The 26,615-nt window shown below is 32.7% G+C and overlaps 3 protein-coding genes across 3 annotated transcripts; 1 reads left to right on the top strand and 2 right to left on the bottom strand.

Moving 5' to 3' along the window:
• Positions 1-1,438: 1,438 nt before the first annotated feature.
• LOC145634403 (uncharacterized) lies at positions 1,439-3,604 on the bottom strand. Its single transcript, XM_081685825.1, has 8 exons — positions 3,427-3,604; positions 3,220-3,315; positions 3,073-3,132; positions 2,587-2,655; positions 2,431-2,505; positions 2,153-2,300; positions 1,862-2,066; positions 1,439-1,771 (listed from the first exon to the last, which is right to left on the bottom strand). The coding sequence occupies exons 1-8, from the start codon at positions 3,540-3,542 to the stop codon at positions 1,656-1,658; spliced, it is 885 nt and encodes a 294-aa protein (XP_081541951.1). The 5' UTR covers positions 3,543-3,604; the 3' UTR covers positions 1,439-1,655.
• A 6,672-nt stretch (positions 3,605-10,276) lies between these two features.
• LOC145634402 (uncharacterized) lies at positions 10,277-12,358 on the bottom strand. The gene is made up of 8 exons (XM_081685824.1): positions 12,219-12,358; positions 12,015-12,110; positions 11,868-11,927; positions 11,382-11,450; positions 11,229-11,303; positions 10,951-11,098; positions 10,660-10,864; positions 10,277-10,569 (listed from the first exon to the last, which is right to left on the bottom strand). The coding sequence occupies exons 1-8, from the start codon at positions 12,332-12,334 to the stop codon at positions 10,454-10,456; spliced, it is 885 nt and encodes a 294-aa protein (XP_081541950.1). The 5' UTR covers positions 12,335-12,358; the 3' UTR covers positions 10,277-10,453.
• Positions 12,359-20,450: 8,092 nt separating this feature from the next.
• LOC145635726 (uncharacterized) lies at positions 20,451-25,856 on the top strand. The gene is made up of 11 exons (XM_081687061.1): positions 20,451-20,826; positions 21,623-21,745; positions 21,875-21,971; positions 22,102-22,137; positions 22,296-22,483; positions 22,570-22,672; positions 23,316-23,497; positions 23,569-23,646; positions 24,134-24,236; positions 24,345-24,438; positions 25,082-25,856. Exons 1-11 carry the CDS (start codon positions 20,513-20,515, stop codon positions 25,432-25,434), a joined length of 1,671 nt encoding a protein of 556 aa, XP_081543187.1. The 5' UTR covers positions 20,451-20,512; the 3' UTR covers positions 25,435-25,856.
• Positions 25,857-26,615: the final 759 nt, after the last annotated feature.

Raw genomic sequence — 26,615 nt, 5'->3', positions numbered from 1 at the left:
GTTTACCCACAATCGAAAACGACCCATTATGCGCGAGCCTATAAATAGCAGCCCCAAGTGCATAATCAGAAGAAATCGACAAACTAAGAGCAGATAAAATCGAATCAGAAAGCATGGAATTGAGGCGATAAAAAGTGGGTTTTGACATACGGAAGAAATCAACCCACCTTGGATCGTCATCACAGGTTGAAGAAAGGAGAAAACGCTGAAACCAACAGCAGGAAGAGAGAGAAAGAGGGAGCTGTAAATGGGGTTGGAGTTTAGAGAGAGAAAGGAAGGCAGAAGCGAGAGAAGATTGAAGAGAGAGAGATTGAGAAGGAAGAAGATGAAGATCGTTGTTATGGAGGAAAGAGTGAGAGGATGAAAGAGCAGTTGTAATGGCGGAGATTAGAGGAGAAAGGGTGGTGATAATGGTGGTGGTTGATGGAGTTTTGCGTTTGGTGGTGCGGCGTTTAGTGGAAGGAGGTTTGGGAGAAGCAGCCATGGTTTTTTGTGGTCAATTTTGGTATGAGATTGTTTCATTTTTAGAAAGGTTTCCAAAATTAATGTTGAATCTTAATTGAGTTCTAAATTTGTTGTAATTGGTAATAGTTCAAACTCTAATAGAAGCACTTTTAATTATTTTTTGGAAAAACTAGGGTGGTTAAAGCGAGCATCAGCTAGTCATGTTCGGGAAATTCTTTCAATTTAGTTGGTAACATTAATGAAGGAAATATGTTAAAAAAAAAAAAATTAGGTACAAATTTTTACACACTGTTCTTAAGAGTTCATTAAAAGAGTTATCCATACACTATTTATAAGAGTTATTTCAAACTTTAAAAAAGTACTCGTGTTTCTCTTTATATTATTTTAAAAAAAAAAAAAAGAAAGAAGCTATGGTTGACCCGATCCGAAACTAACTGACCGCACCCCAGCCAGGTTAAAAGGGCCAAAGCTTGTATTCGAGACATGATAGCCAACTATGTTGGGCCGGAAGTGAGTTTTTAGTCTGAATTTTAAACATAGTTCAGTTTGGGCTAAAAAGAAGTAAGGGAAATCCAAAGCCTAAATTTATTTAAAAAAGATAATCAGCCCAGAAATTTCTGCCCAATCCTGGTATTTTCAGAATCCCAGGTTAGGCTATTCTTCATTTCTTGTTCATTTCCCTTCTCTTTGCAACCAACCCTCACTCCCTCAGGTCAGGCTTTTCATGATGACATGATCACATCAACAGCGAAATCATACACAACCCAAGATGCTCTATAGCAAGGGAATTGCCATCGAAGTCACAGATTCAAGGGCCAACTAGGCTAGCTACTCGATTGTTTCCCCAGAAAATCAAAACAACATAAAGATTATGTATTGCCTAGCACAAGTAAAACACCAGAGTTCATTGAGGCTGGTAATGTGCCGAACATTTAAAATAGAAGCCTGAAGTAGATAACACGGAGTAGTAAAACTCTAAAATAATCATGATGCAAATTTCCACAGGATACCTCTAACTAGTCATATAACATTACGGAGTACATAAAGTTCTAAAGCAAGAGACCAATCTACTGAATCTATGATCAGATAGTAGCAGCCGAATTCTAATTCCAAGATACCTCCAAATAGTCATACGAAGTATAACATTACATAAAGTTCTAAACAAAGAGCCCAATCTACTGAATCCATTATCAGATTGTAGCACCGAAATTCACATTCTTGTTCTGGTTGAATTCTTGAGCACAATAGCGACAAGCAATATCCTTTTTTTTCAATGGAACTCTTTCACCCATGAAAACAGGTCTACCTAAACAAGCAAAACACAATAGAATAACAAATTATGGTAGTGAAGAAATACGATACAATTTAGTAACAAAGTATGGAGATAATGAATCACCAGTAAGCATAGATTGTGCATCTATAGGGCTCAAAATACGACAATCAAGAACCTTGGGTGGATCACCGGTAGCCAGATGAACGGAAAAAAGTTTTCCATCAGAATTATCACCTCGTAGATGGGCAACAAAGATCATATGAATCCCAAAGCATTGTGAGAATGCCGCAGATGTTTTAACACATCTCACATACTCATAATCACCAAGCTTCCAATAATAAAAGTAATAGAAATAATCGGTAAAATGTATGAAAATAATCACTAGGATACAGGACAGACATAAAAAACAATAACCTGCATATTTTTGAAATATGACAAAGCAAGCGAAGCAATTTCACACTGAACATGCTCTGGCAAATCTCTACAAGCTAAATCTATCTGACCCAAGGCACGCCCTTTGACCAAATTATCAAACTCTTCTTTAGATGGATCAGCGATGACTCTGCAGTCACAAGAACAATAATGCACCACAAATAAAACAAGTATAAATTAAAGTGTTTAATAACATTCAAGCTCTGCTAGGAAGCAGTTATATAGTTACCGAACAGATCAAAATGATAATGAAATTGCACCTATGACGCCTACGAGCATCATATAGCTCCTTTGGAAGGGGTTTATCCTGATCAATGGGAAACGAAATTTCCGAGCTGCAAAATTCGAAAGACCCCAAACCAATATAATTAAACGATATCAAAGTGATGAAAAGAAAAAAGAAAAAAAAAAATTACCCTTCCAGGAAAACACGTATCTCCGGCGTACTGAGTTCACCACATTCAACGGTATGATAAACCTTCTTGCTACAAAATGAAATACGACAATTAAATATAATAATACTCCAATTAAAAAATAAAATAAATAACGGTGCATCACTGCATCATGAATTCTAGCTCACATAAGATATACATGGAAAAGATTATCAAATTTTTAAGGCCATACTTCCTGAATCAAATCGATAAAGCATCAAGAAATCTTGTCATAGTTCTTGATGCTAATTCTACCGCAATTGCCACTACTGTAACCCTAATTTGAAGGTAATTGTATACAACAAATAAATTTTGCAAACAATGATACTCCAATATAAACTTATTATTATACTGTACTATTATCTGTACAATAATTTCCAAAACTAGTCCAGTAGTCCTAATCAAATCCCTTAAAATTCAATAATCATAAAATTGAAATTATTTATAAAAATGATAAGAAAACAAACGCACCCTTGTAATATAATTTCTGGGTCAAACTTAAAATCTTCTTCATCTATCACAATATCTCCCCTGCAAATAATTCAGGTGCCAAATAAGATTCGAAATTGAAGGGGTTGTAAATATAAAATTGAAAAAGTAATTTGCAAATAAACATACAAACACGAGGCCGTATCATCAAGATCATCATCATGAGCATTGCTAGAATGATAAGAATAAGAATCCTCGCCATAGTATATATCATTGTCATCTTCACTGATCAGCCAGTTAAATTAAATTGAAATTATTAGGGTTTAAAACAAAATATTAAAAATATCAAAATGTAATTGCATAATTAATAAATAAACCCTAAAAAAAAAAATTAACCTTTGTATGTTCATCATCTGAGAATCAGCCTCAGTTTTGAGCTTCTTCTCCATTCGATCAGACCCCTCTTTCACGAAGGCATTTTTCATCTTCTTCTCCATCCGCTCTGTTTCCATCTTCCTGGTTTCCTGACACCAAATTATAAAATTATGAAGTGAAAGAACAATAAGGGGTGAAAAACAATGTGATGGGGTTACTAAAGTAATATCCTTATGTCAATTTTGAGGGGTGAGCAAACCGGGTACTCCATCAAAATGTTATGAACCGAAATAAATAATAAACCCTCCGTTTCCTTTTGATAGTCCCTTATGGACAAATTTTAGTCCCAAAATGTTCAACTCATTTGCTTTTTCCAACAACTATCAATAGTATTACTTTTTTTACCAAATTTCTCTCCAACTTGCAACAATATTTGTGCACAATATTTGTGCAAATTTAAATTTTCCATGTAAGTTTTGTTTTCCCATGTATTTTATTACTTTCATTCTCTACTTTTTTGCATACGCAATGTCAATTTACTTTTTCAATATACTTTTAATACTCTTATTTGTGGTTATTAATTCCCGTAAAAATGCCCATAAGGGACTATCAAAACGGGACGGAGGGAGTACATATTCCAGTTATTTTCATTTTGTTACGTTTAATACTTATGTTAATATATGCATTAATCTATTTGTATTTATGTTAGAACTAGGTTAAGTCCCGTGTCATGCACGGTAATAATAGTCTCGAAAAATGTGCAAATCCAACTAAAACTTATAAAAAACGAAGGAGTATAATATAATAAAATGATTTTGTTAAGTTGTAGTATAAACGTTATGTATAATATAATAAACTTTAAAAATGATTTTGTTAAGTTGTAGTATAAACGTTATGTATAATTTAGGCTACCAAAACAAATTTTTCTATTTTAAATTAAAATAAATTTTAAGTTGGAGGGGAAAAAAAATTTGATAGTATTATAATAATCTTGGATATTGATATATTTCCATACTTAATTTTAATCTATGTTACTATATGTGTAATTAAAAGATTCCTAGTATGTGTTTTCTAGTATGTTACTATATGTGTAATTAAAAGATTCCTAGTATGTTACTATATGTGTAATTAAAAGATTCCTAGTATGTACTTCGTTAAAATGGAAATAAGCATTATGAGTAGATTCTAAAACGGAAGTCAATCAAATTTGGCCAAAAAAAAAATATACATGTTAAAAAAAAAAAAATTTAATTGAGTATGATTGAATTAAATGTATTGTTAAAATGGAAATAAGCATTATGAGTAGATTCTAAACGGAAGTCAATAAAATTAGCGGGAAAATTTTTAATGACATCGTGACAAGTGTCATTTTAGGTTCACTTTTAGTATAGGTTATTGATGATGATTATTGATGATTGATATTAGGTATTAATAATACTTTTTTTATTTTGATAACCTATTAATAATACAATTCTATTTTACTAAAAACATACATTCAACATATTTTTATTTAGTTTAGCATATATTGGTAACCGAGTACCATACCCAACTAGTTCTGTTTCCAAAAAGTTTAGAGTTGAAATTGAAACCGATTTTAACTGAATCCTTATTGTATTACCCGAAATTGAAATCACCTGGTCCAATTCCGGTTCTGGACCCACCAGGTCCTAACCGGTTCCGATTCCAATTTCGGGTACACGAAATTTTAGCTCATCCCTAATTTTGAGTAATCCCCTATATATCTGGGGTACTGAAGCAATAATAATGTCAATTTTGACTGATCCATGTCTGGAGGTACTAAAGTAATTTCCAATGTCGATTTTGATTGACCCCTTAGCTCGTGTTTGATTCGCATAATGTATCTTCTTTTTCCATCAAAGAATCTTGCTATGTTCGATTTCTCCATTGCAGTTTTTATGTGCTTTTGACATTCTTCACTTCTCTACTGTGTTTTCATTTTGAGAATTTTGTCAGAAAAAACCATTTGTAACAACTTTTTTTGTTGGAAAACAACCTTATAGAAAATTTTTGGCAACTAAAAACCAGATTGTAAATTTTTTTTTTTTTTTTTTTTTGTTGAGGACAACCTCAAATTTCTAATCACTCAATTAATCATTAATTTCCCCTTAATTCTTCTAATTATTTATAACTCTCACAAAACTATATAGTAATTAAGTTAATTTATAATTTTTTTTTTTTTTTAAAAAAAAAACACCCTCACCACCACCAATCAACCACCATTTCTTTCTCCCCCTCCCATGGCAGCAACCCCTTTCCCTATCCCCAACCGTCACCTAAAACCCCTCACCCCCGTCGACCAGCCTCCACCGCCGAACCGACCCCTTCATCTTCCCCTTTACCCTCGCCGGCGACCACCCTCCTAAACTCTAACTAGTGGTGGATCTAAGGAGGTACAGAAAGGTACAGTTGTAGTACCCCCATTTTGAATTAATAAAAAAAAGACTTCTTGTATCAAATAGGTGGTCTCTTAGTTTTTGTTATGTAGTTAGCCAAAGCAACGAAGTTATTATGATTTGTTTCCAGTTTCCTGTTTTTAGTTTCCTTTATGTTTCCAATTTCCTGTTTTTAGTTACCAAGTTATATATATGTGATGTAAGAATTAAGAGCATGTACAAAGTTTTAATTAATGTAGACTTTAAAAACTATTCATTACACTTGATTGTCATCTTTGTACCCCATGATTTTATCATTAAGATGATTATGAAATTACAAGCTAAGTTGATGTATTATGTGGTTGATAAATACTCAATGTAAGAATATAGATGATATTTACATTTGTTATAACCATTCGATTCAAATGAAATGAGGGCTGGGGATGAACAAATAATTCAACATCAAAAGTATAACTTGGTAAATGTTTATCGAAAAGCATAATACCCCGTATTTTTAAACGTATTTTGTAATTAATTAATTAGTATTCTCTGAAAATGGTATATTTAGTAATTTAATTTACTATTGGAATATAATTTTAGTTGCAAAATGATATTTGAATTTTGGCTCCAAAAGTACTTTAAAACTCCATTATTATTTTCGGATTTTGGATAAGATTTATTATCTATTTATCCTTTTTTTTTAAAAAAAAAAACGGGATTAATTTTGGATATTTTAATTAAAGCACAAATTATATCTGATTATTTAATTAATAGGTCCGAAATTTCCTAATGATTGACTAAGATTTTCATATTTTCCTAGTGTGGAAAATCTAATTTTCTAGGTTAATTAATTTAGTGAATAATAGGTATCTTTTTAATTAATTATTTTATGCAATAAATATTCTTTACACAATTATTTTTAAGCCTAAAAATCTAGCAAAATAATTCCCTAAATACTACAAGGATGTCCAAAATTTTGGATTTACGGAAGCTCAAAAATTTCGGCCACCTTGATTGGATTTTGGGTTATCAATTTTGGAAATGTATTATTATAGGTTACTTAACACGTGTCGACATGTGAGTGGTTTTAAAAATAAATTGATTAAAAAAATTAAACAACCTAGCCTATAACCACACCCTTAACTCACCCTTATCCCCGACGACCAACCCCTGCCCACCACCACGCCCCCGAAATCACCCTCCTTCCACATCCACTTTATCAAAACATCCCCCCTCGATCCCCAACCCTACCCCCGAACCACCCCAAACTTGAAAACCCACTCCAAGACCACCTAAAACCCCTTAAACCCACCCCCAAAATATATCCACCACCCTAAAACCGCCTTAAACCCACCCTCACCCAACGGGAAATCGCCTTAAATTACCCTAGTGTTGGAGTTGTGACGAACCATTGGGTGGGGAAGGGATAAAGAAAGTTAACAAGGAAGGGGTGGGTGCCAAAATCCTTAGGTTGGCCAAACATAAGGTGGCGGTTTTCTGATAGGTGGGGAGTGGGGAAGAGGGGATGGGGCTAAGGAATGGGGGGAGTTTCCCGATGGGGCTAGTACGGTAAAGGTGTATATACATACATACATACATATATATATATATATATATATATATATATATATATATATATATATATATATATATATATATATATATATATATATATATATATATATATATAAGAATTTTTTTTTCTTTTTTTTATAATTCTTTTTATGTATGTGCTAAAATTTGTTATATATTTATATAAAATTTATAATATCAAAAGATAATATTTTATATTTAATTAATTTAAACTCAAACATTCGCCAATTTTACTTACCTTATTTTAAAAGAAATTAATAATCTCTTATTTTATTGGCTACAACAAAATTTGTAATCCTACGTGCGCGTTAAGAAAATTAAATCCTACATTATATCTCTAAAAACTCGGGAAAAAACTCCCCTTTATATATACTAGTTTTGTGCCCAGAACGATGCCCGTGTTGTTTATTAAATTTTGAGATACATTTTTTAATCTATACGTCAAATTTCAAAATATATCTCTAAGTACAAAATTAGTTAGGAATTGATGTGCTTTTATAACGATTTAAATTATGCAGTAGGCAGGTAAATGACTAATAATAATATTGATATTTTTTTAGAGATATAATTTAATATTTTTTTGACTAAAATTATAATTCAATTTATACATATGAAATTTTTTAGAGTTATAATCTAATATTTTTTTTTAATAAAATATAATTCAATTTATACCTATGAAATATTGGTATTTTATCATAAATAAAACTTTCAACTAACAATTTTTCTAAAATTCTATCCAACTTTGATTGAAAATAGAAATCTAAACTAATTAATTTATCTTATGAAGTCTATCTAAATGTAATCAACGTGGCACTACACTTGGCAAAACGCTGGAATGCCAAGTGTCGCTATCTCGTGCGCTTATTAAAAGTTTAGTTTTTTTTTTTTGAGGGGGAAGATTAAAATTCATTAATAATAAGCCATACGGCACTTACATAAGAAATCGTAATCGAACAATACAAATGCAAATGAAATAATTTCAATCGGAATAAAATAAACTACAATTGCACGCGCAAAATGACTTTCTGAAACACCCTTGACTCATATAACGTTGTCCAATGCAGCCTCTTGCAAGGGGGTCTGGCAATAAGCTGTAGTTTCTGACGTGAACCTTCATTGACCCAGAATCCTGTACTCCTCGACCTGAAATCAAACTTGGTGTCGTACACTTCACCATTGACAATACAATCTCCGATTCAAACACGGACTCCAGCTTGGAAGTATAACCCTTAAGCCTAAACCAAAAGAATATCAAACCAAAGCCCCATAGCCAAAAAAACCCGGCTCAAATCCTACACCAGAAGATCGGCACACCGATCTGCACACCCCATAGCACACAAACGCACCACACAAGAAGAAAAAATAACAAACCCGAAAAAACAACACACACAACGACTAAAATAAGAAACAAAATGAAAATTAAAAACGAGAACTACAAACGAAACCCTAGCAAACGACCCCGCAGCCAATCCGAGTACCACCATCCAAGCACCAAGGTTCACCAACCCAACCCACATACCACCGTACAGGAAAGCCCGATCTGCAGGGACCCGTCCAAGAAGCCCAAACCCCACACACCCCTGAACCGCGGCAACGACGGCTGGAAACACCAGACTGAGAACGGCCCTACGCGAGGGACTCAGTGGGAGATAACTCTCCCTCCCCGTTCTCCTGCAAAACGTCGCGACGACGGCCAAGGCGGTGGAGCAGAGATATGGTGGGGAAGCGGAGAAGAAGAGCGGCGGCAAGCCGGCTACAAGGCCGGTGAGGAATAGCGGCGGCCGAAAAGGGGGAGCGGCGCAAATTGCTAGGTCGACCGGACAAAAGACCAAAACGAAAAAAGAAAAAAACATCCTAAGGAGGTAGATCGAGGCTCGCCGACGTTGTGGCATGGGCGGTGAGCCGCACACCCGCCGGCGAGCCTCATGGCCGGAGAGATTTTGAGAGAGACGGTAGGGTTTTTTCGGGGAGAGAGAGAACGCTAGAGAGATAAAATAAGACTTAAATTTTTAAATAGATACTTGATTTAAAGTTTAGCTTTATATACGGAGTATTAGTTATATGATTATATGATATGTTATATTAGATAAAAAAAAAGACGCAAGTAAAAGTTGAGATTATTCAATGTAAATCGAACAAAGTTGAGATTATTACAGTATTTTCTTTTTTTTCCATATACGAAGTATTATTTTTCAAAAAACGTATTTTCTTTTTCCAAAAAATGAAGTTGTATTTCCCTTTAATATTTTGAAAAAAATAATATTAATAATAATAATAAAAAAGAAGCTATGTTTGACCCGATCGGCCTGACTAGACCTGAGCCAGGTTCAAAGGGCCAAAGCTTGTATTCGAGTCTTCAAGACGTGATAGCCAACTACTCCGTATTTTTTGGTCCGAAAGTGAGTCTTTAGTCTGAATTTTAAACATAGTTCAGTAGTTGTGGGCTAAGAGGGAGTAAGGGCTGTCCAAAGGCAAAATTTATATAAAAATAATAATCAGCCCAAAAGTTTCTGCCCAAGCCTGGAATTTCCAGAATCCCAGGTTAGGCTATTCTTCATTTCTTGTTCATTTCCCTTCTCTTTCCAACCAACCCTCAGGTAAAGCTTATCATGATGATATGACCACATCAACAGCGAAATCAAACACAACCCAATATACTCTATAGTAAGGGAATTGCCATCGAAGTCACTAATTCGAGGGCCAACCAGGCTAGCCACTTGATTGTTTCCCCAGAAAATTAAAACAACATAAAGATTATGTATTGCCTAGCACAAGTAAAAACACCAGAGTTCATCGAGGCTGGAAATGTGCCAAACATTTGAAATAGAAGCCTGAAGTAGATAATAGTATACTCTCAAAAAAACATGTCGCAAATTTCCACAGGATACCTCCAACTAGTCATATAGCACTACGGAGTACATAAAGTTCTAAAGCAAGAGACCAATCTACTGAATCTATGATCAGATAGTAGCAGCAGAATTCTAATACCAAGATACCTCCAAATAGTCATATAACATTACATAAAGTTCTAAACCAAGATGGCCAATCTACTGAATCTATTATCAGATTGTAGCACCGAAATTCACATTCTTGTTCTGGTTGAATTCTTGAGCACAAAAGCGACAAGCTATATCCTTTTTTTTCAATGGAACTCTTTCACCCATGAAAGCAGGTCTACCTAAACAAGCAAAACACAATAGAATAACAAATTATGGTAGTGAAGAAATACGATACAATTTAGTAACAAAGCATGGAGATAATGAATCACCAGTACGCATAGATTGTGCATCTATAGGGCTCAAAATACGACAATCAAGAACCTTGGGTGGATCACCGGTAGCCAGATGAACGGAAAAAAGTTTTCCATCAGAATTATCACCTCGTAGATGGGCAACAAAGATCATATGAATCCCAAAGCATTGTGAGAATGCCGCAGATGTTTTAACACATCTCACATACTCATAATCACCAAGCTTCCAATAATAAAAGTAATAGAAATAATCAGTAAAATGTATGAAAATAATCACTAGGATACAGGACAGACATAAAAAACAATAACCTGCATATTTTTGAAATATGACAAAGCAAGCGAAGCAATTTCACACTGAACATGCTCTGGCAAATCTCTATAAGCTAAATCTATCTGACCCAAGGCACGCCCTTTGACCAAATAATCAAACTCTTCTTTAGATGGATCAGCGATGACTCTGCAGTCACAAGAACAATAATGCACCACAAATAAAACAAGTATAAATTAAAGTGTTTAATAACATTCAAGCTCTGCTAGGAAGCAGTTATATAGTTACCGAACAGATCAAAATGATAATGAAATTGCACCTATGACGCCTACGAGCATCATATAGCTCCTTTGGAAGGGGTTTATCCTGATCAATGGGAAACGAAATTTCCGAGCTGCAAAATTCGAAAGACCCCAAACCAATATAATTAACGATATCAAAGTGATGAAAAGAAAAAAAAAAAAAAAATTACCCTTCCAGGAAAACACGTATCTCCGGTGTACTGAGTTCACCACATTCAACGGTATGATAAACCTTCTTGCTACAAAATGAAATACGACAATTAAATATAATAATACTCCAATTAAAAAATAAAATAAATAACGGTGCATCACTGCATCATGAATTCTAGCTCACATAAGATATACATGGAAAAGATTATCAAATTTTTAAGGCCATACTTCCTGAATCAAATCGATAAAGCATCAAGAAATCTTGTCATAGTTCTTGATGCTAATTCTACCGCAATTGCCACTACTGTAACCCTAATTTGATGGTAATTGTATACAACAAATAAATTTTGCAAACAATGATACTCCAATATAAACTTATTATTATACTGTACTATTATCTGTACAATAATTTCCAAAACTAGTCCAGTAGTCCTAATCAAATCCCTTAAAATTCAATAATCATAAAATTGAAATTATTTATAAAAATGATAAGAAAACAAACGCACCCTTGTAATATAATTTCTGGGTCAAACTTAAAATCTTCTTCATCTATCACAATATCTCCCCTGCAAATAATTCAGGTGCCAAATAAGATTCGAAATTGAAGGGGTTGTAAATATAAAATTGAAAAAGTAATTTGCAAATAAACATACAAACACGAGGCGGTATCATCAAGATCATCATCATGAGCATTGCTAGAATGATAAGAATAAGAATCCTCGCCATAGTATATATCATTGTCATCTTCACTGATCAGCCAGTTGAATTAAATTAAAATTATTAGGGTTTAAAACAAAATATTAAAAATATCAAAATGTAATTGCATAATTAATAAATAAACCCTAAAAAAAATTAACCTTTGTATGTTCATCTTCTGAGAATCAGCCTCAGTCTTGAGCTTCTTCTCCATTCGATCAGACCCCTCTTTCACGAAAGCATTTTTCATCTTCTTCTCCATCCGCTCTGTTTCCATCTTCCTGGTTTTCCGACACCAAATTATAAAATTATGAAAGAACAAAAAGGGTAGATATATTTTTTTTATATCCGTAAAAAATACTACTAAGGTGAAGGTAAAGTAATATCCTAATGTCAGTTTTGAGGGGGTGAGCAAACCGAATACTCAGATCTAAATTTTATGAATCCGACCCGTAATTAGTAGACATTGGTCTAAAATTAGGAATTGGTATTGGATTTGGTTCAATGGAGTCCTAAAATTTAGGTCTTCGAATTGGAACCACCGAGTATTGGGTATTGGTTCTGATTCCAAATAACCATTTATATACGTAATTGTTAAATACGGAGTATAATTATAAACAAATTATTATACTTTTTTTTTTTGAGGGGAATTATAATACTTATTTTGGTTATTTTCATTGTGTTACGTTTAATACTTATGTTTATATATGCATTAATCTATTTATATTTATGTCTATTCAAAAAAAAAAAAAAGATCTATTTATATTTATGTTAGGTATTAATAATACATTTTTATTTTACTAAAAAGATATGAGTACATTCAATATATTTTTATTTAGTTTAGCATTATTGGTAATTATCTAGGTACCCAACTAGTTTCGTTTCCAAAAATTTTAGAATTGGAATTGAAAACGATTATAAACGGAACCTTAATTTATCACCCAAAATTGAAACCACCGGGTCTAATTCCAGTCTCGGACCCGCCAAGTCCTACTGGTTCCGATTCTAATTTCGAGTACACGAAATTTTAGCTCACCCCTAATTTTTTTACTTTGTGGCTTTATATATGTAGGGTAGAATTTAGTATTGGGCTAGGCATTTGGATAAGGGCCATAATTCGGTTTGATTTTCGGTTTTTGGTATTTCAAATCTTAAAACCGAAACCAAATCATATTAATTTGGTTTTGGGATTTCTCAAACTGCACCAAACCATATTCGGAAAAAAACTGCATGACATTTCTAACAAAAATATCTTGAAAGTATTAGGAGACTTTTGTACGGAGTAATTTTTAGGATATTGTTTCCTCATATTTTTCAATTCTATCATTAAATTATCATATTAAAGAGTACTCCCTCCGTCCTTAAATTACATTCCTACTTCTTGCATTCATTCCTCACATAATATAGAGAAATAGGAATGTAATTTAGAGACGGAGGGAGTATCATTATTAAATTTTTCAACTCTTTCTATTCTCTCATTTGAGTCATTCCTAATACTTTTGATAAATGCACCTACACGTACTAGTATTTACTAATAATTTTAGTATATCAGTGTCACAGTTATACAAAAAAATATATGGAGGATTATTTGCTACAATATTTATTTGATCTACTTTGATCAAAATAGTAATTTGTATGGAGTGCCTAAAAAAAAATACACTCCGTACTTGGTAGTATTGTGAATGTACATACGTACAAGGTACACTTGAGGCATTAATACCCCTTTTATTTAATTTTTTTGTTTAAAAAAAAAATTTAAAAACTAATCTTGTGATTCTTTTTAAATTGCGTATAAATATATGTCTGCCATAGTGCCATAACTGCCATTGCCCCTTTCATCTCTCTAGTCTCTACCGTACCTATGTTTGAACTTTGAATGCTTATTTGAAGAAACGTACGGAGTATTAGTGTAGCTGTGATTTTTACATCCTGATTTTATGGGATTAGGTATCAGACTTGTACCCCTATTCATCAAATGAGGGCAGAATAGTCCTGTATTTCAAAAATAAAAAATGCATCTCTCTCTCACTACATTACTTGGTTACACTTACACACTCACACCTCACACCTCACACCTCACACCTCACACTACACATTGCTCTTTGCTCCTCACGGTACATGTAACATGGCCCCACAAAAAATAGGGTATTATGACCCCACAAATTAGGGTATTAGCCATTAGCCATTAGCCATTAGCCATTAGAGAAGGGAGAAAGAGGAAGTCGATTTTATTTGTGCGAAAACACTAATGGCGGAAATTCCATTCTCCAAGCCCGAGAATTTTCCAGTTGATTGTGAAATTGTCAATGGAAGTTACATGTCTTGGTTGAGCCATGATTATAATGGAGTTTATATCAAACCCAAAATACAGCCTCAGATTGGAAACAAATGTGCATATTACTCCTTCTGTCCTTCCGTCGAAACCAGATCCAAAGCATTGTGGAAGGACCATGATTGTTTCGACGAACGTCAGAATTTTTCAGTCGACGTTCAGTGGTTGATCTCTAATGCTCCAGAGGATGCGGAGACCAAAGCCAAAAACCCTGATTTTATCGTCGAGAGGCTCAAGACTAATTCTCGTTCCCGTGTCAAATGTGCAGAAGACAAACAAGTTTATGTATGTTACTACTCACATTTAAATATTCTGTACTAATTGTAATCTTTATTATTAATTTGGGTATCACATTATTAATTCATGCAGCCTTTTTTGGTGCCGAGCTGTGAGATTATCCCAATGTCTCTACCTCAACAACGATTGAAAGATAAGGCTATTGAAAGAGTCAATGCTGCTATTGAGGATTTCGGACCAGTAATAGGGGTTTTTGCGGTTACCCAAGATTATAAAGATGTGAAGAAAGAAAACCGTATTTACACTGGGGATGGTCCGAAAGTCATGAAAGAAGATGGCAAAGAACTTATGCACGCTGTGTGCTTGGTTGGGGTGTTGAACGTGAAGCTCAAGCTTAAGGGGGTTTGTGCCGCGTATGAGTACTTGGATAGTGGCGGAATGCCGTTGCAGGGTAATACTCACCGCAACCGAGTTCTTCTTGCGTCTGCTCTCAAGGGGGTTTATGTTCCTCACGTTCGTTTCGTTCCCGATAACCAGCTCCGAATTAAGGTTATATTTATATCTTTATATTTTAACTTAATTGTGTTGTAATCATATAATAATAATAATAATAATAATAATCAAATAATTTAGCAGGTTGATGGTGAGGGTGACGACCAAGTCGAAGAAAAGATGACTTTTTGAGTTGCTCAGGTAAAACTTCTATTTTTCTTTTATACTCCGTATAATTTGGTTCTGTTAATATGTACTCCGTATTTGTTTTGACAGCTATTTGTAATTAACAAGGATTAAATTGAACAAATAACCAATTAACGTATGCAAATATACAAGTTATGAAATAATTGGAGTACTGTGTTGTTGGACGGAAATGAATCAATTGGACTATGGTATTGTTGACATTAAACGAGCCAAGGCTGTAAGGATATGTACTATGTAGTAAAGTAGTGCCGTGTAATAATTAATTGGTATATATAAACCCCTAAATATGTTCCGTTATACTTTAATAGATGCCTAAAATGCCATCGTAATATAAGTTTGTTTAGAGCACTATGTCTATCATCATACCATAATAAATTTGTTTCCATCTATGTGTATATCTAATGGATGGTTTAGATATTAAGCTCATTTAAGAATACATCATAGATATCTAAAAATCTATTTAATAACATTAGTCATTTATAATATCATAAATTTATTTGCAATCTAACTAATGGTTTAATTAATGAATTAATGTTCCACCACGTTTAGCAATAAATAACTTGACCACATGTGCTTTTTGAATCTGTTATATTAGAAACTTATAATTAACCTAATGTACAATAATTCATTCAAATTCCCAAGTTTTGTTATTTATACTAGGTATATAGAATTTGTTAATACTTGATGTTATTGCATGTAGGGACACAAGCTCATTCCAAGATGACCCATACATGATCTTTCTGACATGATCTTTCAAGCTTGAGTATATTTGTGCCTCCTCGAAAGTTCAACATACATTTGGTTTTGACATACTGGAGATTTATTTTGGGTATATTGATCTTTGAATATACATAACATTATAACAACACTAATGTAGCAGGAAGTAATTTCCCTTTAATTGTAGTATTTGCGGTCTTACTTTTGACAATTTTTATTTTAGTAGGCTCCGTGAAAAGGAAAATAAGAAGAGACAAATGTAACTCATAATTGAAAATTGGTGGTTACAAAAAAAGTAAAAATTTGGCCAAACTTATAGAATGAGGAGTAAAACAAACTCTTGACATAACTTCCTTATTAGGCTGAGCCAAGCACGGTGCATTGATCGAGCCACATACACCTTAATTGAGATCATGTTTATAGACACAAGTAAATTTGTAGCCATCACAAACAGTACTCATAGTAAGGAGTAAACAACTTGAGTTTTTACTTACTACCTCCGTTACATATTATTTGCAACGATTTGACATAAAGTAAAGAGGAAAAATGTCTAATCGTTGCAAATAATGTGTAACGAAGGTAGTATAAAGTTATCACTGCTATAAACTGACATAATTGGCCATCGATCTCACTATTTTATTCCAATTTCATCCAATTTATTTTATTTACTAGTACTCATTAGGATTACTAATAGATTATCATTGTTAATACTATCGTACAATCATACTTCGATCCATCCTATCTTAATTTTTATAAGTAACTGTCTATCGTATAGAGTAAATTATTGATTAAAATTGTTGAATGTGATACTCCTTTTGTCTCGTTTTAAAGTTTTACAAGTATTATTAAACGCTTTAATTGTATGAAATAGATCTTTGATTAAAATTGTTCAAAGAACTCTTGATGAATTTGTGAATTTCATTTTTGAAAAGGTAACAAGTAATGAATATTCGCAGTAGTATAGTGATAGTTAAATACTACGTATGTTGAATTCAAGTATTATTCAACAAACATGGAATGTGAAAGTGATATTTGTGCATGAATACTACATGAATTTTGAACTAATTTAGACTAGTTAAAACTACTTGTAAGGTGTTTGGCAATTGGCATGTTATATGTCACACACTTTATACGTAGTATATATGATATTATGATGTTTTAATTAATATAGACTTTACAAACAATTCATTGCACTTGATTGTCATCTTTTTACCCCATGATTTTATCATTAAAATATTGAAATTACAAGCTAATAAGTTGATGTATTATAATGTGGTTGATAAATACTCTATTTAAGAATATAGATAATATTTACACTTGTTCTAGTTGATAAATAATTGATTCAAATTTTTTTCATAAAGATTATGAAATTACAAGCTAAGTTGGTGTATTATATGGTTGATAAATGCTCTATGTAAGAATATAGATAATATGTACACTTGTTCTAGTTGATAAATAATTGATTCAAATTTTTATCATTAAGATTATGAAATTACAAGCAAAGTTGATGTATTATGTGGTTGATAAATACTCTATTAAGAAATATAGATAATATTTACACTTGTTCTAGTTGATAAATAATTGATTCAAATGGAATAGGGGCTGGGGATGAACAATCAACATCAAAAGTATATTATTCAAAAAAAAAAAAAAAAAAAAAATCAAAAGTATATACTTGGTTAATGCTTATTATCCGGAAGTAATTTGAATGAGAAACGTACTTTTGCCTGAGACAGGACTCATCATGAATTCATGAGTCCAATATATCTAATCAAAATATTCTGACAATAATATTCTAATGTATGACATTAATAATTGTATCCGACATTAATAATCTAATGTCGGATACTGTATTAGTATTGTCAAATACTACTATTAGATTATTAATGTCAGATATTAGAATATTAATATCATGTATTAAAAATATAATTGACAGATATTAGATTAATATTGTATGATATTTGGATTCACCGTGAGTTCGTCTCACCTAATTTTTTCGAATTTGAATAGTCCTTTTTGTAACTACCAAAAAACATTAAAGAGAAGGTTTGAGTTGATCATTCCAATTATAACAATATTATTCTTCAAAATGACTAGATTTATTACTAGACAACAAATAAGTAGAACTAATACACCGATCTTAACATTCAAATGTTATCACGTCTTTAGACCATTCAAAATGGAACTTGTTCAATTTGTGTGTAAAATCCATATCTTTCAAAATCGTTAAATGATGACGTGGATGTTATTCAAGTATAATTATCCTTTTAAAAAAAAGTTATATTTACATCATATTATGTATGGGACATTTAATTCATAATTAAAACCACTAAATAAGTTCATACTTGAACATAAAAAAAAAAAGCCTCAACTTCATTCTTGTTACTAGTAACACTTGATAGCTTAACATAATTTATCAAAGTAGAGAATGTGACTTTTACAATATAATCTATGTTAGTCTTTTTGTATATAAAAAATAAAAGCACCAATATTGATCTTAGCTTTTCAAATCCAACTTAAATTCAATTTCATATATAATAAAATTTAATGAACCATATAATAATTAAATCACTATGATCCACTTTACTCTCATCTGCTTACCTATGATCCACTTTTACTTATGTTACGTCTCAATTTTAGCCAACTCGTCTTAATATACAATAACACTAAAGCTCAAGGCCGATAAATTGATTTTGATTTGGCACACCTATATGTAAATCGTGCTCTCGCAATGAACATGCCAAATTTTTTGTTATTTGGTTTGTTATTATTGTTTTAGGAAAGTTAAGAGTCCAAAATTCAATATAAGGGCAAATCCATCATTCCACACAGGAGCAAAATCGTCAAACATAATTTGTTAAAAGGGATGTACAAAAGTTTGTTGTGCTTTATTTGAGCACTAGTATAGTATTCAATTATTCATTCCCTTCACAGTATATAAATCAATACATCCGTTCAAAAATATATACTACCTCCGGTCCAAATTACTCGCAACTTTGGGGTATTATTTGTGAGATATAAAATATTCCAAATTTGATATATATATATATATATATATATATATATATATATATATATATATATATATATATATATATATATATATATATATATATATATATATATAAGGCTTGTTTGACATCATTTTTGGTTTTTAGTTTTCTGTTTTTTTTTTTAAACTAAAAACCAAAAACAAGAAACAAGAAAAAAAAAAAGGTGTTTTCACTTTTTTGTTGTCATTTTTCAAAATTATTATGATTTGAATAAGTTTAATTAATTTTGTATTCATTATGTGACATATATCATATACTTTTATACAACAAAAAACCAAAAATAGAAAACTGCAACAATGCCAAACAAACCCTAATTTGTTTAAAAGATAAATTTAATTTAAATTAATTATTAATAATGAACTCTTTTATATCAACAACTAGTTTAAATCCCATGCAATGCACGGTTATTATTAAATTTTATAAAGAGATATTGCATTGAATTTTATAAAAAAACTTAAACTCATAATACTAATTCAAAATCAATATAACTTTAATTTTATATGTAACTCTATCAATGTCAAGATTAGTGACACTTAGACTTGATTTTTTTTTTTTAAAAAAAAGAGTTCTTTGAAGTTTTTATTTTTTGTAAAAAAAAATCTAAGGATAGTACCCGCACATGCTGCGTCGGTATTGATACGACTTTTAAGAGTAGAAAATAAAGTGTATATATATCTTAACAAAACTATTTTATTTTTAATTGAATTAAACATTATTGCAAAAGTAACAAAACTGGAAGAAAAAAAAGTTTATAGTATTATCGAAGACTAAAATAATATATAGCAGTACTGTTTAATAATATTTACCTCTTTTTTTTACAAAAATAATACCAAATAAAAGACTACTTATATGTAAACATATATTAGTTGGGTTTATATGAAGATTAATTATTGTTATGAATTTTAAGTTGAAGAAAGATATTTTAAATTATTATAAAATGATTTCCTTAAAGTATCTGCGTAAAAATGGAAAGCAAAATAGGCGGGAAAATTTTTAATGAGATTGTGACAAGTGTCATTTTAGGTTCACTTTTAGTATAAGTTAATGATTGAATCATTGAAGATTTTTAGATAACTCGATTTTTTAACTTATCGATAATTGAAATACATATGAGTATTAAAATTTGTAGAGAAATACTCGGTATAGCACAATAGTCAATTATAATACTCATTAAAAAAAAAAAAAAAAAAAAAAAAAAAAAAAAAAAAAAAAAAAAATAAAATCGTCCAAAGCAAACTCTAATTCCCGCCCCAAATTTGCACATACCAAACACCTTCTAAGGGCATTTAATTCCCTTGGTTTTTCTCCTTTTTAAGTCAATAAATAGAGATTCGTCACCGAAAGATACCAAGGACTCGAGTCTCAGAATTCCCAATTCATCTCTTTTTGAGTCTATTCCTCTGCAATCACTCTAACAATGGCGGCGAAATTGAAGATAGCAGGAACATGGTCAGGTATTTTAGAGGTTGAATTAGAGAATTGGACTGTACCCATGTTGCGTCAAGAGGTTGCTAACCGATCAAATTGTACCCCTTCTTCAATCAATCTTATTTTTGGCGGTCGATTACTTAAAGACCAAACTGATGATCAAAACAACCTTAAATTAAGTGAATTGGGTCTCAAAAACAATGCCAAGATTTTGGTTACTCGTGTTAATGTTGATGAGGGCAAGTCTTTTCAGCAGGAATTGATGGCTGAAGAACAGCGCTCTTCTAGACTCACTCGTCTTAAGTAAATTCTTAATCTTTTTTTGTTTGTTTGTTTGTGCTATTAATTTGTCGTATGTTTTAATTGTTTTGGTTGGATTTGATTGTGAAAGTTTTGATTTTTTTTTTTTTTGGGTTTGAGATAAGGGTTTTGGGTTGTTGATCATGTAAGTAAGTTGGGGAAATTATGTTGTTTATGTTTTGATAGCATGAATTATTGTAAAGGGTTTTTGTTTTGATGAATTAGGGGATTGAATTTCATGTTCTCACTTTAAGTAGTATTTTCTTCTTCACCAAGTTAAAGTGACATAAAAGGAATTGGGCTGTAATATGGTGATTTTATATCTTTATGCAAGGTTTCACATCTTTAATCATCAAAGCATATTCATTAATCTCCTTGTATGTAAAATATTGGAACTAGGGAAGCTGGGAAGAAGTGCCATTCTATAGTAATGTTAGTGAGAATTGAAAGCTTTGGGCCTAATAATGTTTATGCTGTTCTATCTGATTATAAGGGGGTTTGGTATTCTGAACTGAATTGCTTTAGAAAGGCATGCTGTCTGTGGATCATATTGTTGTGCACCTGTGGTATCTTCGACTTATTCTTGAATCATTTGAACTTGTATATTGTCACTTGGGAGTTGGGACGCTGGGCTTTTGAATTATTGCTTACAATCGTTTGTTTGAACGTATATTAACTTGCTTGATTTAAATTTAGAAGAGAACGAGGTTGGTTGTTGCTTGCTTTAACAGAAATCTTAGCATGATTTCTGACCCCTAATGCTTAATGCCTGAAAGTTATCTTTCTCTAAATTTACCAGGGCGGCTGTTGCTATGCTTGCTAAGAGACATGCTGATGGATCGCTACCTGTTGATGACTACAACATTGAGCTTGAGGATCAAAGAGGGCAGAAGGTTAATATGGGTTCTGAGACTGATCAAAGGTATGTCTTTGTTTATTGCAAGCTACTGTATGCACCATCTGGAATCTTGAATCTCTCTTTAGTTTCAGATGTTGAGAAAATTAGAAGCAACCACATGTGCGGATTTGCGTTATATTTTGTATATGACAGGGCAATAATGATGGGCCTTATGCTGCATACAAAAGGAAAGCAGCTAATGAGAACACAGCAATACAAAGACGCATTAGAGGTGCTTGAAATGGGAGAGGTTAGTGGCAGCTTGTCTATGCGGAGAGTTTATTGTGAATAAGAAATTATTGTCATACAAATTCGACCTTTTTGCGTAACTCTTCTCTAAATTTTAAAGTTGTTAACTTGTGATGCATTATGTTTTTCAGGAGGCGTTTTCTCTCTGCGACTCAAAACTTATAGAGGTACTACATTAGTCATTCGTTTTTACCCCGAGTTTCTGAAGGAATTGCAAGTTACTGTATTTATTCTGCATATCTGAGTGTATCTGGTTATTGGCTTTCTTCATGTTTTTTCTTGCATATAAATACGTGTGTGCTTATTCAATGGTTCATGTTCGCAGTGTATTGACAATGTTCCAATCCTTCAAATTGACATGGTGTGGTGCTATTTTATGCTTCGTGACATCAACTTGCTCGCGTTGGCTGGTGAGCGTCTTGCAAAAGCTAGAGTAGGTATTGAGCGCTCTCATGGAAAGAATGCCTCTCGTGCAAGAGAGCTCCAGAGTAGTCGTAGCCCAGAGATTGCATTGTAGGCTACCTCCTTCTTTCCTATTCTGTAGTTTGTCTGGGAAGGAAGACTGCTGCTTAATTCTATTTTTGTTTGGTTCCTTCTAGATATTTGAGGTTAGAGCTCTTGGAAGGTGTTGCAGCTTTTCACTGTGGCAAATTGGATAAATCTAGAGAAGCTTTGACATCTGCCAAAGCAAGATACTCTAAGGTATGGAACAGTTAGTTCTATCTTGTGTTCTTTAAGATTATTATGAGCGGCTTACCTCCTTTGATCACCTCCTTAATTGATTGTCTTTTAACCTGTTTGATTTTCAAGAAGTAGATGTTTCTTTATGGAATAATGAAGAAGTCTGTTAAACTCCCCCCCCCCCCCCCCCCCCCCCCTCTCCTAAAATCAGGGGCACCCTTTCTATGTAGATTCTTTTCTGCTTTTCCTCTGTGCCATTATGTTGCTGTTTTGGAAATTTCCACATTGCTTTTGCACAGTACAGGTTTGTCTTATAGAGTTCTAGGTGTTGTAGCATGTATGATGTATCTGGCTATCTGCCTTTGTGGTAGAATGATTTTGGCCAAGAGATTATGAGATTGAGGGCTGTTTAGCGTTGTAAACAGTTTGAGGATTCAGGCTATAAGAATAATGAGCTATTCTCTGGTAGTACTTGATTTTGAAGTGGATGGATTGATTTGTTTTCTGGTTTTTGAGACTATAAAAGATTTCATGATCCTTGTTTGCTGTCTCTATTGCTGTATCTCTATTTACTATTCATATTCATCCTATACCTTTTGCCAATTATCAGACAGGCTTCACATTACTGCTGTAAATGATGATGTGTATATATTTTTTTATTCAGCTTCAAGTATCAGATGAAGCCTTATCACTGCTAATGGGCATGGGCTATCATGAATATGAAGCTAAGAGAGCTCTGAAGATGAATGAGCAGGATGCTGAAAGTGCTATCAATTTTCTAGAGGAGGAGAAAGAAAAGAAGGCAAAGAAGCGGGAAGATGATATCAAGCGTCAACAAGAAATTAGGTATTTGTTCATTAACTCTAATTGTTCCATTTAGTTGCTTCTATACTCTTATCATGTTTAACTTCTTGCAGGGAGCAGAAGAAGTTTGGAAAGACTCCCCTTGGCAAAGCTGTCGATCTTCAAATGGTGCAAGTGTTAGAGACCATTGGGTAAGCTCACTTGTTCTTCAAGTAAAAAAAAATTCACTTTGCTCCCAACGCTATTTCCTACTTATAATTGTTAAGGCCAAAGGTGATTATTTGTTGGAAGTTTTCTACTTAGATTGATATTTTGTGTTCGTCATTCTCACATCCTTATGACCTAACATCATACAAAAGGTGTAAAAATGCAAGAGGGATGCGATCTATTTCAAGCACATCTGTCACTTCAGTTAATTATTGTTGACCTGTAAATGACTGCATCTAAAAATATTCTTTAATACTATATGACGTTAAATCCAGGAAAAGGCAACTTGCTGTTCATCAAATATTTTGCTATATCATTTACCTGTCAGTTTGACCCTCACCCAAAATAAACAGTAGACTCAAGGGATTTTAATATTAAAAAATTTATAAAATTTTTATGATCAATACACTTGTATGTGAAGCAAAACCAAAATATTCTGTCATCAAAGCTATAAGTTGCTCTTTTTTTCAGGTTTGAGAGGGAGCTTGCTGCAGAAGTCCTCCGAAGGCATGAGAATGACACACAAAAGGCTTTGGATGATCTGACTAACCCAGAGCTTAACTCTAAGATACAGGTAACTATTATGCCCTTCGTACAATACAACCCTTTTATTGATATTCTGAGTACATACAACCTTCATTTATATTTCCAAATTCTTCATCTGCCTTCATTTTGTTTGCAGCTTGATATTGAATCTAAGAAGAGGAAAAGACAACAGAAACATGTGGATTCAATAACTGACGAACTTGTATCCATGGGTTTTGATAGATCACAAGGTAGATTTACCTGGTATTAAATGCAAGTTTTTGTTTTATTTATTTATTATTATTTTTTTAATCCTTCTCATATTTTGATGACCTCTGGTTTGAATTATTTTGTTCCAAAAAGTATTTAGTAAGTCCTAACCACTTTGAATTTTCTTTTATTTGTTTTGAAGGGATACTTTAATACCTTAGTGCACCAATGCACTATTGACAAAGGAAATTCATTTATGATATTTTCATGTCTTTAGCCCTAGGATAACATACTTTCAAATTGTTTAAATATCACCATATAAGTGTATTCCTAGTTCTTAAACACTATTGCAAGCCTTATGTCCTTTGGAACCTGGATTGTGGGAGATTAAAAGTATTGGGGATTTTTAATTGGTCATTTATTATTGAGTGTTTGAAATTTTCTTTTGAGGTTAATTTGTGCAACCTCTTTCAGTCTTTTTCTGGTGTATGAAGTATATGATAATCTCGTATCCTTTAGACTGACATGAATACTTGTGTTTCTAATGAGCCTGTATTATATGTTTGCCCTCTTTGCCCCCACTAGAAAAAAGAAAAAAATTGACATAAGATGTATTTATACTTGTATGCCTCTTCTGCCATATCCCTCTGCAAACAACTTATCTGGTTGGATTTTGGTGTGCAGTGATTGCTGTGGTTAATTCCCACGGAACAAGAACTGCGGCATTAAATGAGCTGCTTGCACAAGGTCCGATGTCCTCTGCTTCTGTTGATGGCTCTATACCAAATTTCGACCCTGCTACCAGTTCAACTGCCGGAGAAAGAGAAAACTTGCCAAGTTCCAGTGGTGAAGAGAGAGAGAGTCCATCAAGTTCTCGTGAAGGGGAAGAACGGGACCTTGAGATGGAAGATGAACTCGTAGAGGAATTACATAGAGGTGACGCATTTTCAGATTATGACATTGATGTGACCAAAGAAGCCGAAGCTCTTAATGAATATCTGGCCTTGGTGGATTCTGCCATGGTTAAAAGTAACTGAGAGGAGAGGTCTGACCTGTTGATGCTGTAAATACTGGATTAGAATGAGCTCTTATCATGGCGATGCTGATGCATCTAGCAAAAACCAGCAGGTCAACTATTTATTGGCTTCTCGATAGTCATAGTTAATTAGTTTCAAATTTACAATCAATAAGTTGCATAGATGTGAAGAAATCAAGAGGTACTTTAGAATATGCTGATGGTGTACAGAAATGGTAGGGATTGCATTGCTCAGTGGTCAGGTTCATTGGTTTTGATCGGATTTCGGTTTTGTAAAGTTTTACCATTAAAGTTTCTTTAGGAAGCTTTTTATTTTTAGTTTGAAGTGGCTAGCATATTAGTAGATCAAATACCAATGATAAACTTATACTCCGTATAGAATTACAGCTTTTGAATCATTTACAAAGGGTGTTTTTGAGGTTCTCTTCTTGACTTGCAGTTTAGGGCTAGGCTTGGCTTAATTTTCGACTATGACAGAAGTCTATTTACCTCATCTGCTTGTTTTATTTGGAGCAAATATTCGAACAAGCCCGAATTATATTTATTTGATTTGGAACATTCAACTTTGATAGGCTAAATTCTCAAGCATGTTGTCTTTTTCAAGAAGTCTTAGTTAAGGGTCTAAATTGCACAAAGTGCAACACCTTGGTCTAGTTTGCCTTGATCCCTACCTGGTTTGACCCAAAAACAATCTAAATCACTTATTATATCTTGGTTTCACAATCAATCTCATTCGACGGTGTTTTATGTATTATTATTTTTTATTATTTTTTATGAATCACAACTTATTTAAAACCGATAATAGAAAGTTAAACAAAATCTATATCTATATCTATACTTAGTCTATACTTAGTATTTAAAAAAGCAAACCAAAAAAGACATATGTCATCATTCTAGTCGTTTTACCTTTTTTTATTTTTTATTATACAATTTTTCTTAACTCTTTCATCAAATACTTCATCTTCATCTTCCCTCTTTAATTCAACCTTTTTATTTCCTCTCTTTGATTTTAGTTCCTCCATCTTCTTTCTATTAAGTCTCATTTCAAATTAAAGTCCCAAAATTTTTATTTCTTTAATTATGTTTTCAATTACATATTACACTCATAATTATTTATTGGTATTTCCTCACTCGTCTCATGTAATTTTTTATGAACATGTCGTGCATTGCACGGGCCAGAAG

This window comes from Chenopodium album, chromosome 6 (genome assembly GCF_948465745.1).
Source record: "Chenopodium album chromosome 6, dcCheAlbu1.1, whole genome shotgun sequence".
In the NCBI taxonomy this organism is placed as follows: domain Eukaryota; kingdom Viridiplantae; phylum Streptophyta; class Magnoliopsida; order Caryophyllales; family Amaranthaceae; genus Chenopodium; species Chenopodium album.
Note: the sequence above shows the minus strand (reverse complement) of the source record. Positions and strands in the feature narration are given on the sequence as shown.

Excerpts from the sequence above, each read along its gene's own strand:
- LOC145634403 (XM_081685825.1), bottom strand. The coding sequence starts at position 3,542 with ATGGAAACAGAGCGGATGGAGAAGAAGATGAAAAATGCCTTCGTGAAA. Across the intron at positions 3,316-3,426 it reads CAGATGATGAACATACAAAG|TGAAGATGACAATGATATAT; the intron begins GTTAATTTTTTT and ends CTGGCTGATCAG. Across the intron at positions 3,133-3,219 it reads GATGATACGGCCTCGTGTTT|GGGAGATATTGTGATAGATG; the intron begins GTATGTTTATTT and ends AATTATTTGCAG.
- LOC145634402 (XM_081685824.1), bottom strand. The coding sequence starts at position 12,334 with ATGGAAACAGAGCGGATGGAGAAGAAGATGAAAAATGCTTTCGTGAAA. Across the intron at positions 11,099-11,228 it reads GATGCTCGTAGGCGTCATAG|AGTCATCGCTGATCCATCTA; the intron begins GTGCAATTTCAT and ends TTGTGACTGCAG. Across the intron at positions 10,570-10,659 it reads TGCACAATCTATGCGTACTG|GTAGACCTGCTTTCATGGGT; the intron begins GTGATTCATTAT and ends TTGCTTGTTTAG.
- LOC145635726 (XM_081687061.1), top strand. The coding sequence starts at position 20,513 with ATGGCGGCGAAATTGAAGATAGCAGGAACATGGTCAGGTATTTTAGAG. Across the intron at positions 22,138-22,295 it reads GCGACTCAAAACTTATAGAG|TGTATTGACAATGTTCCAAT; the intron begins GTACTACATTAG and ends TCATGTTCGCAG. Across the intron at positions 22,484-22,569 it reads CGTAGCCCAGAGATTGCATT|ATATTTGAGGTTAGAGCTCT; the intron begins GTAGGCTACCTC and ends GGTTCCTTCTAG.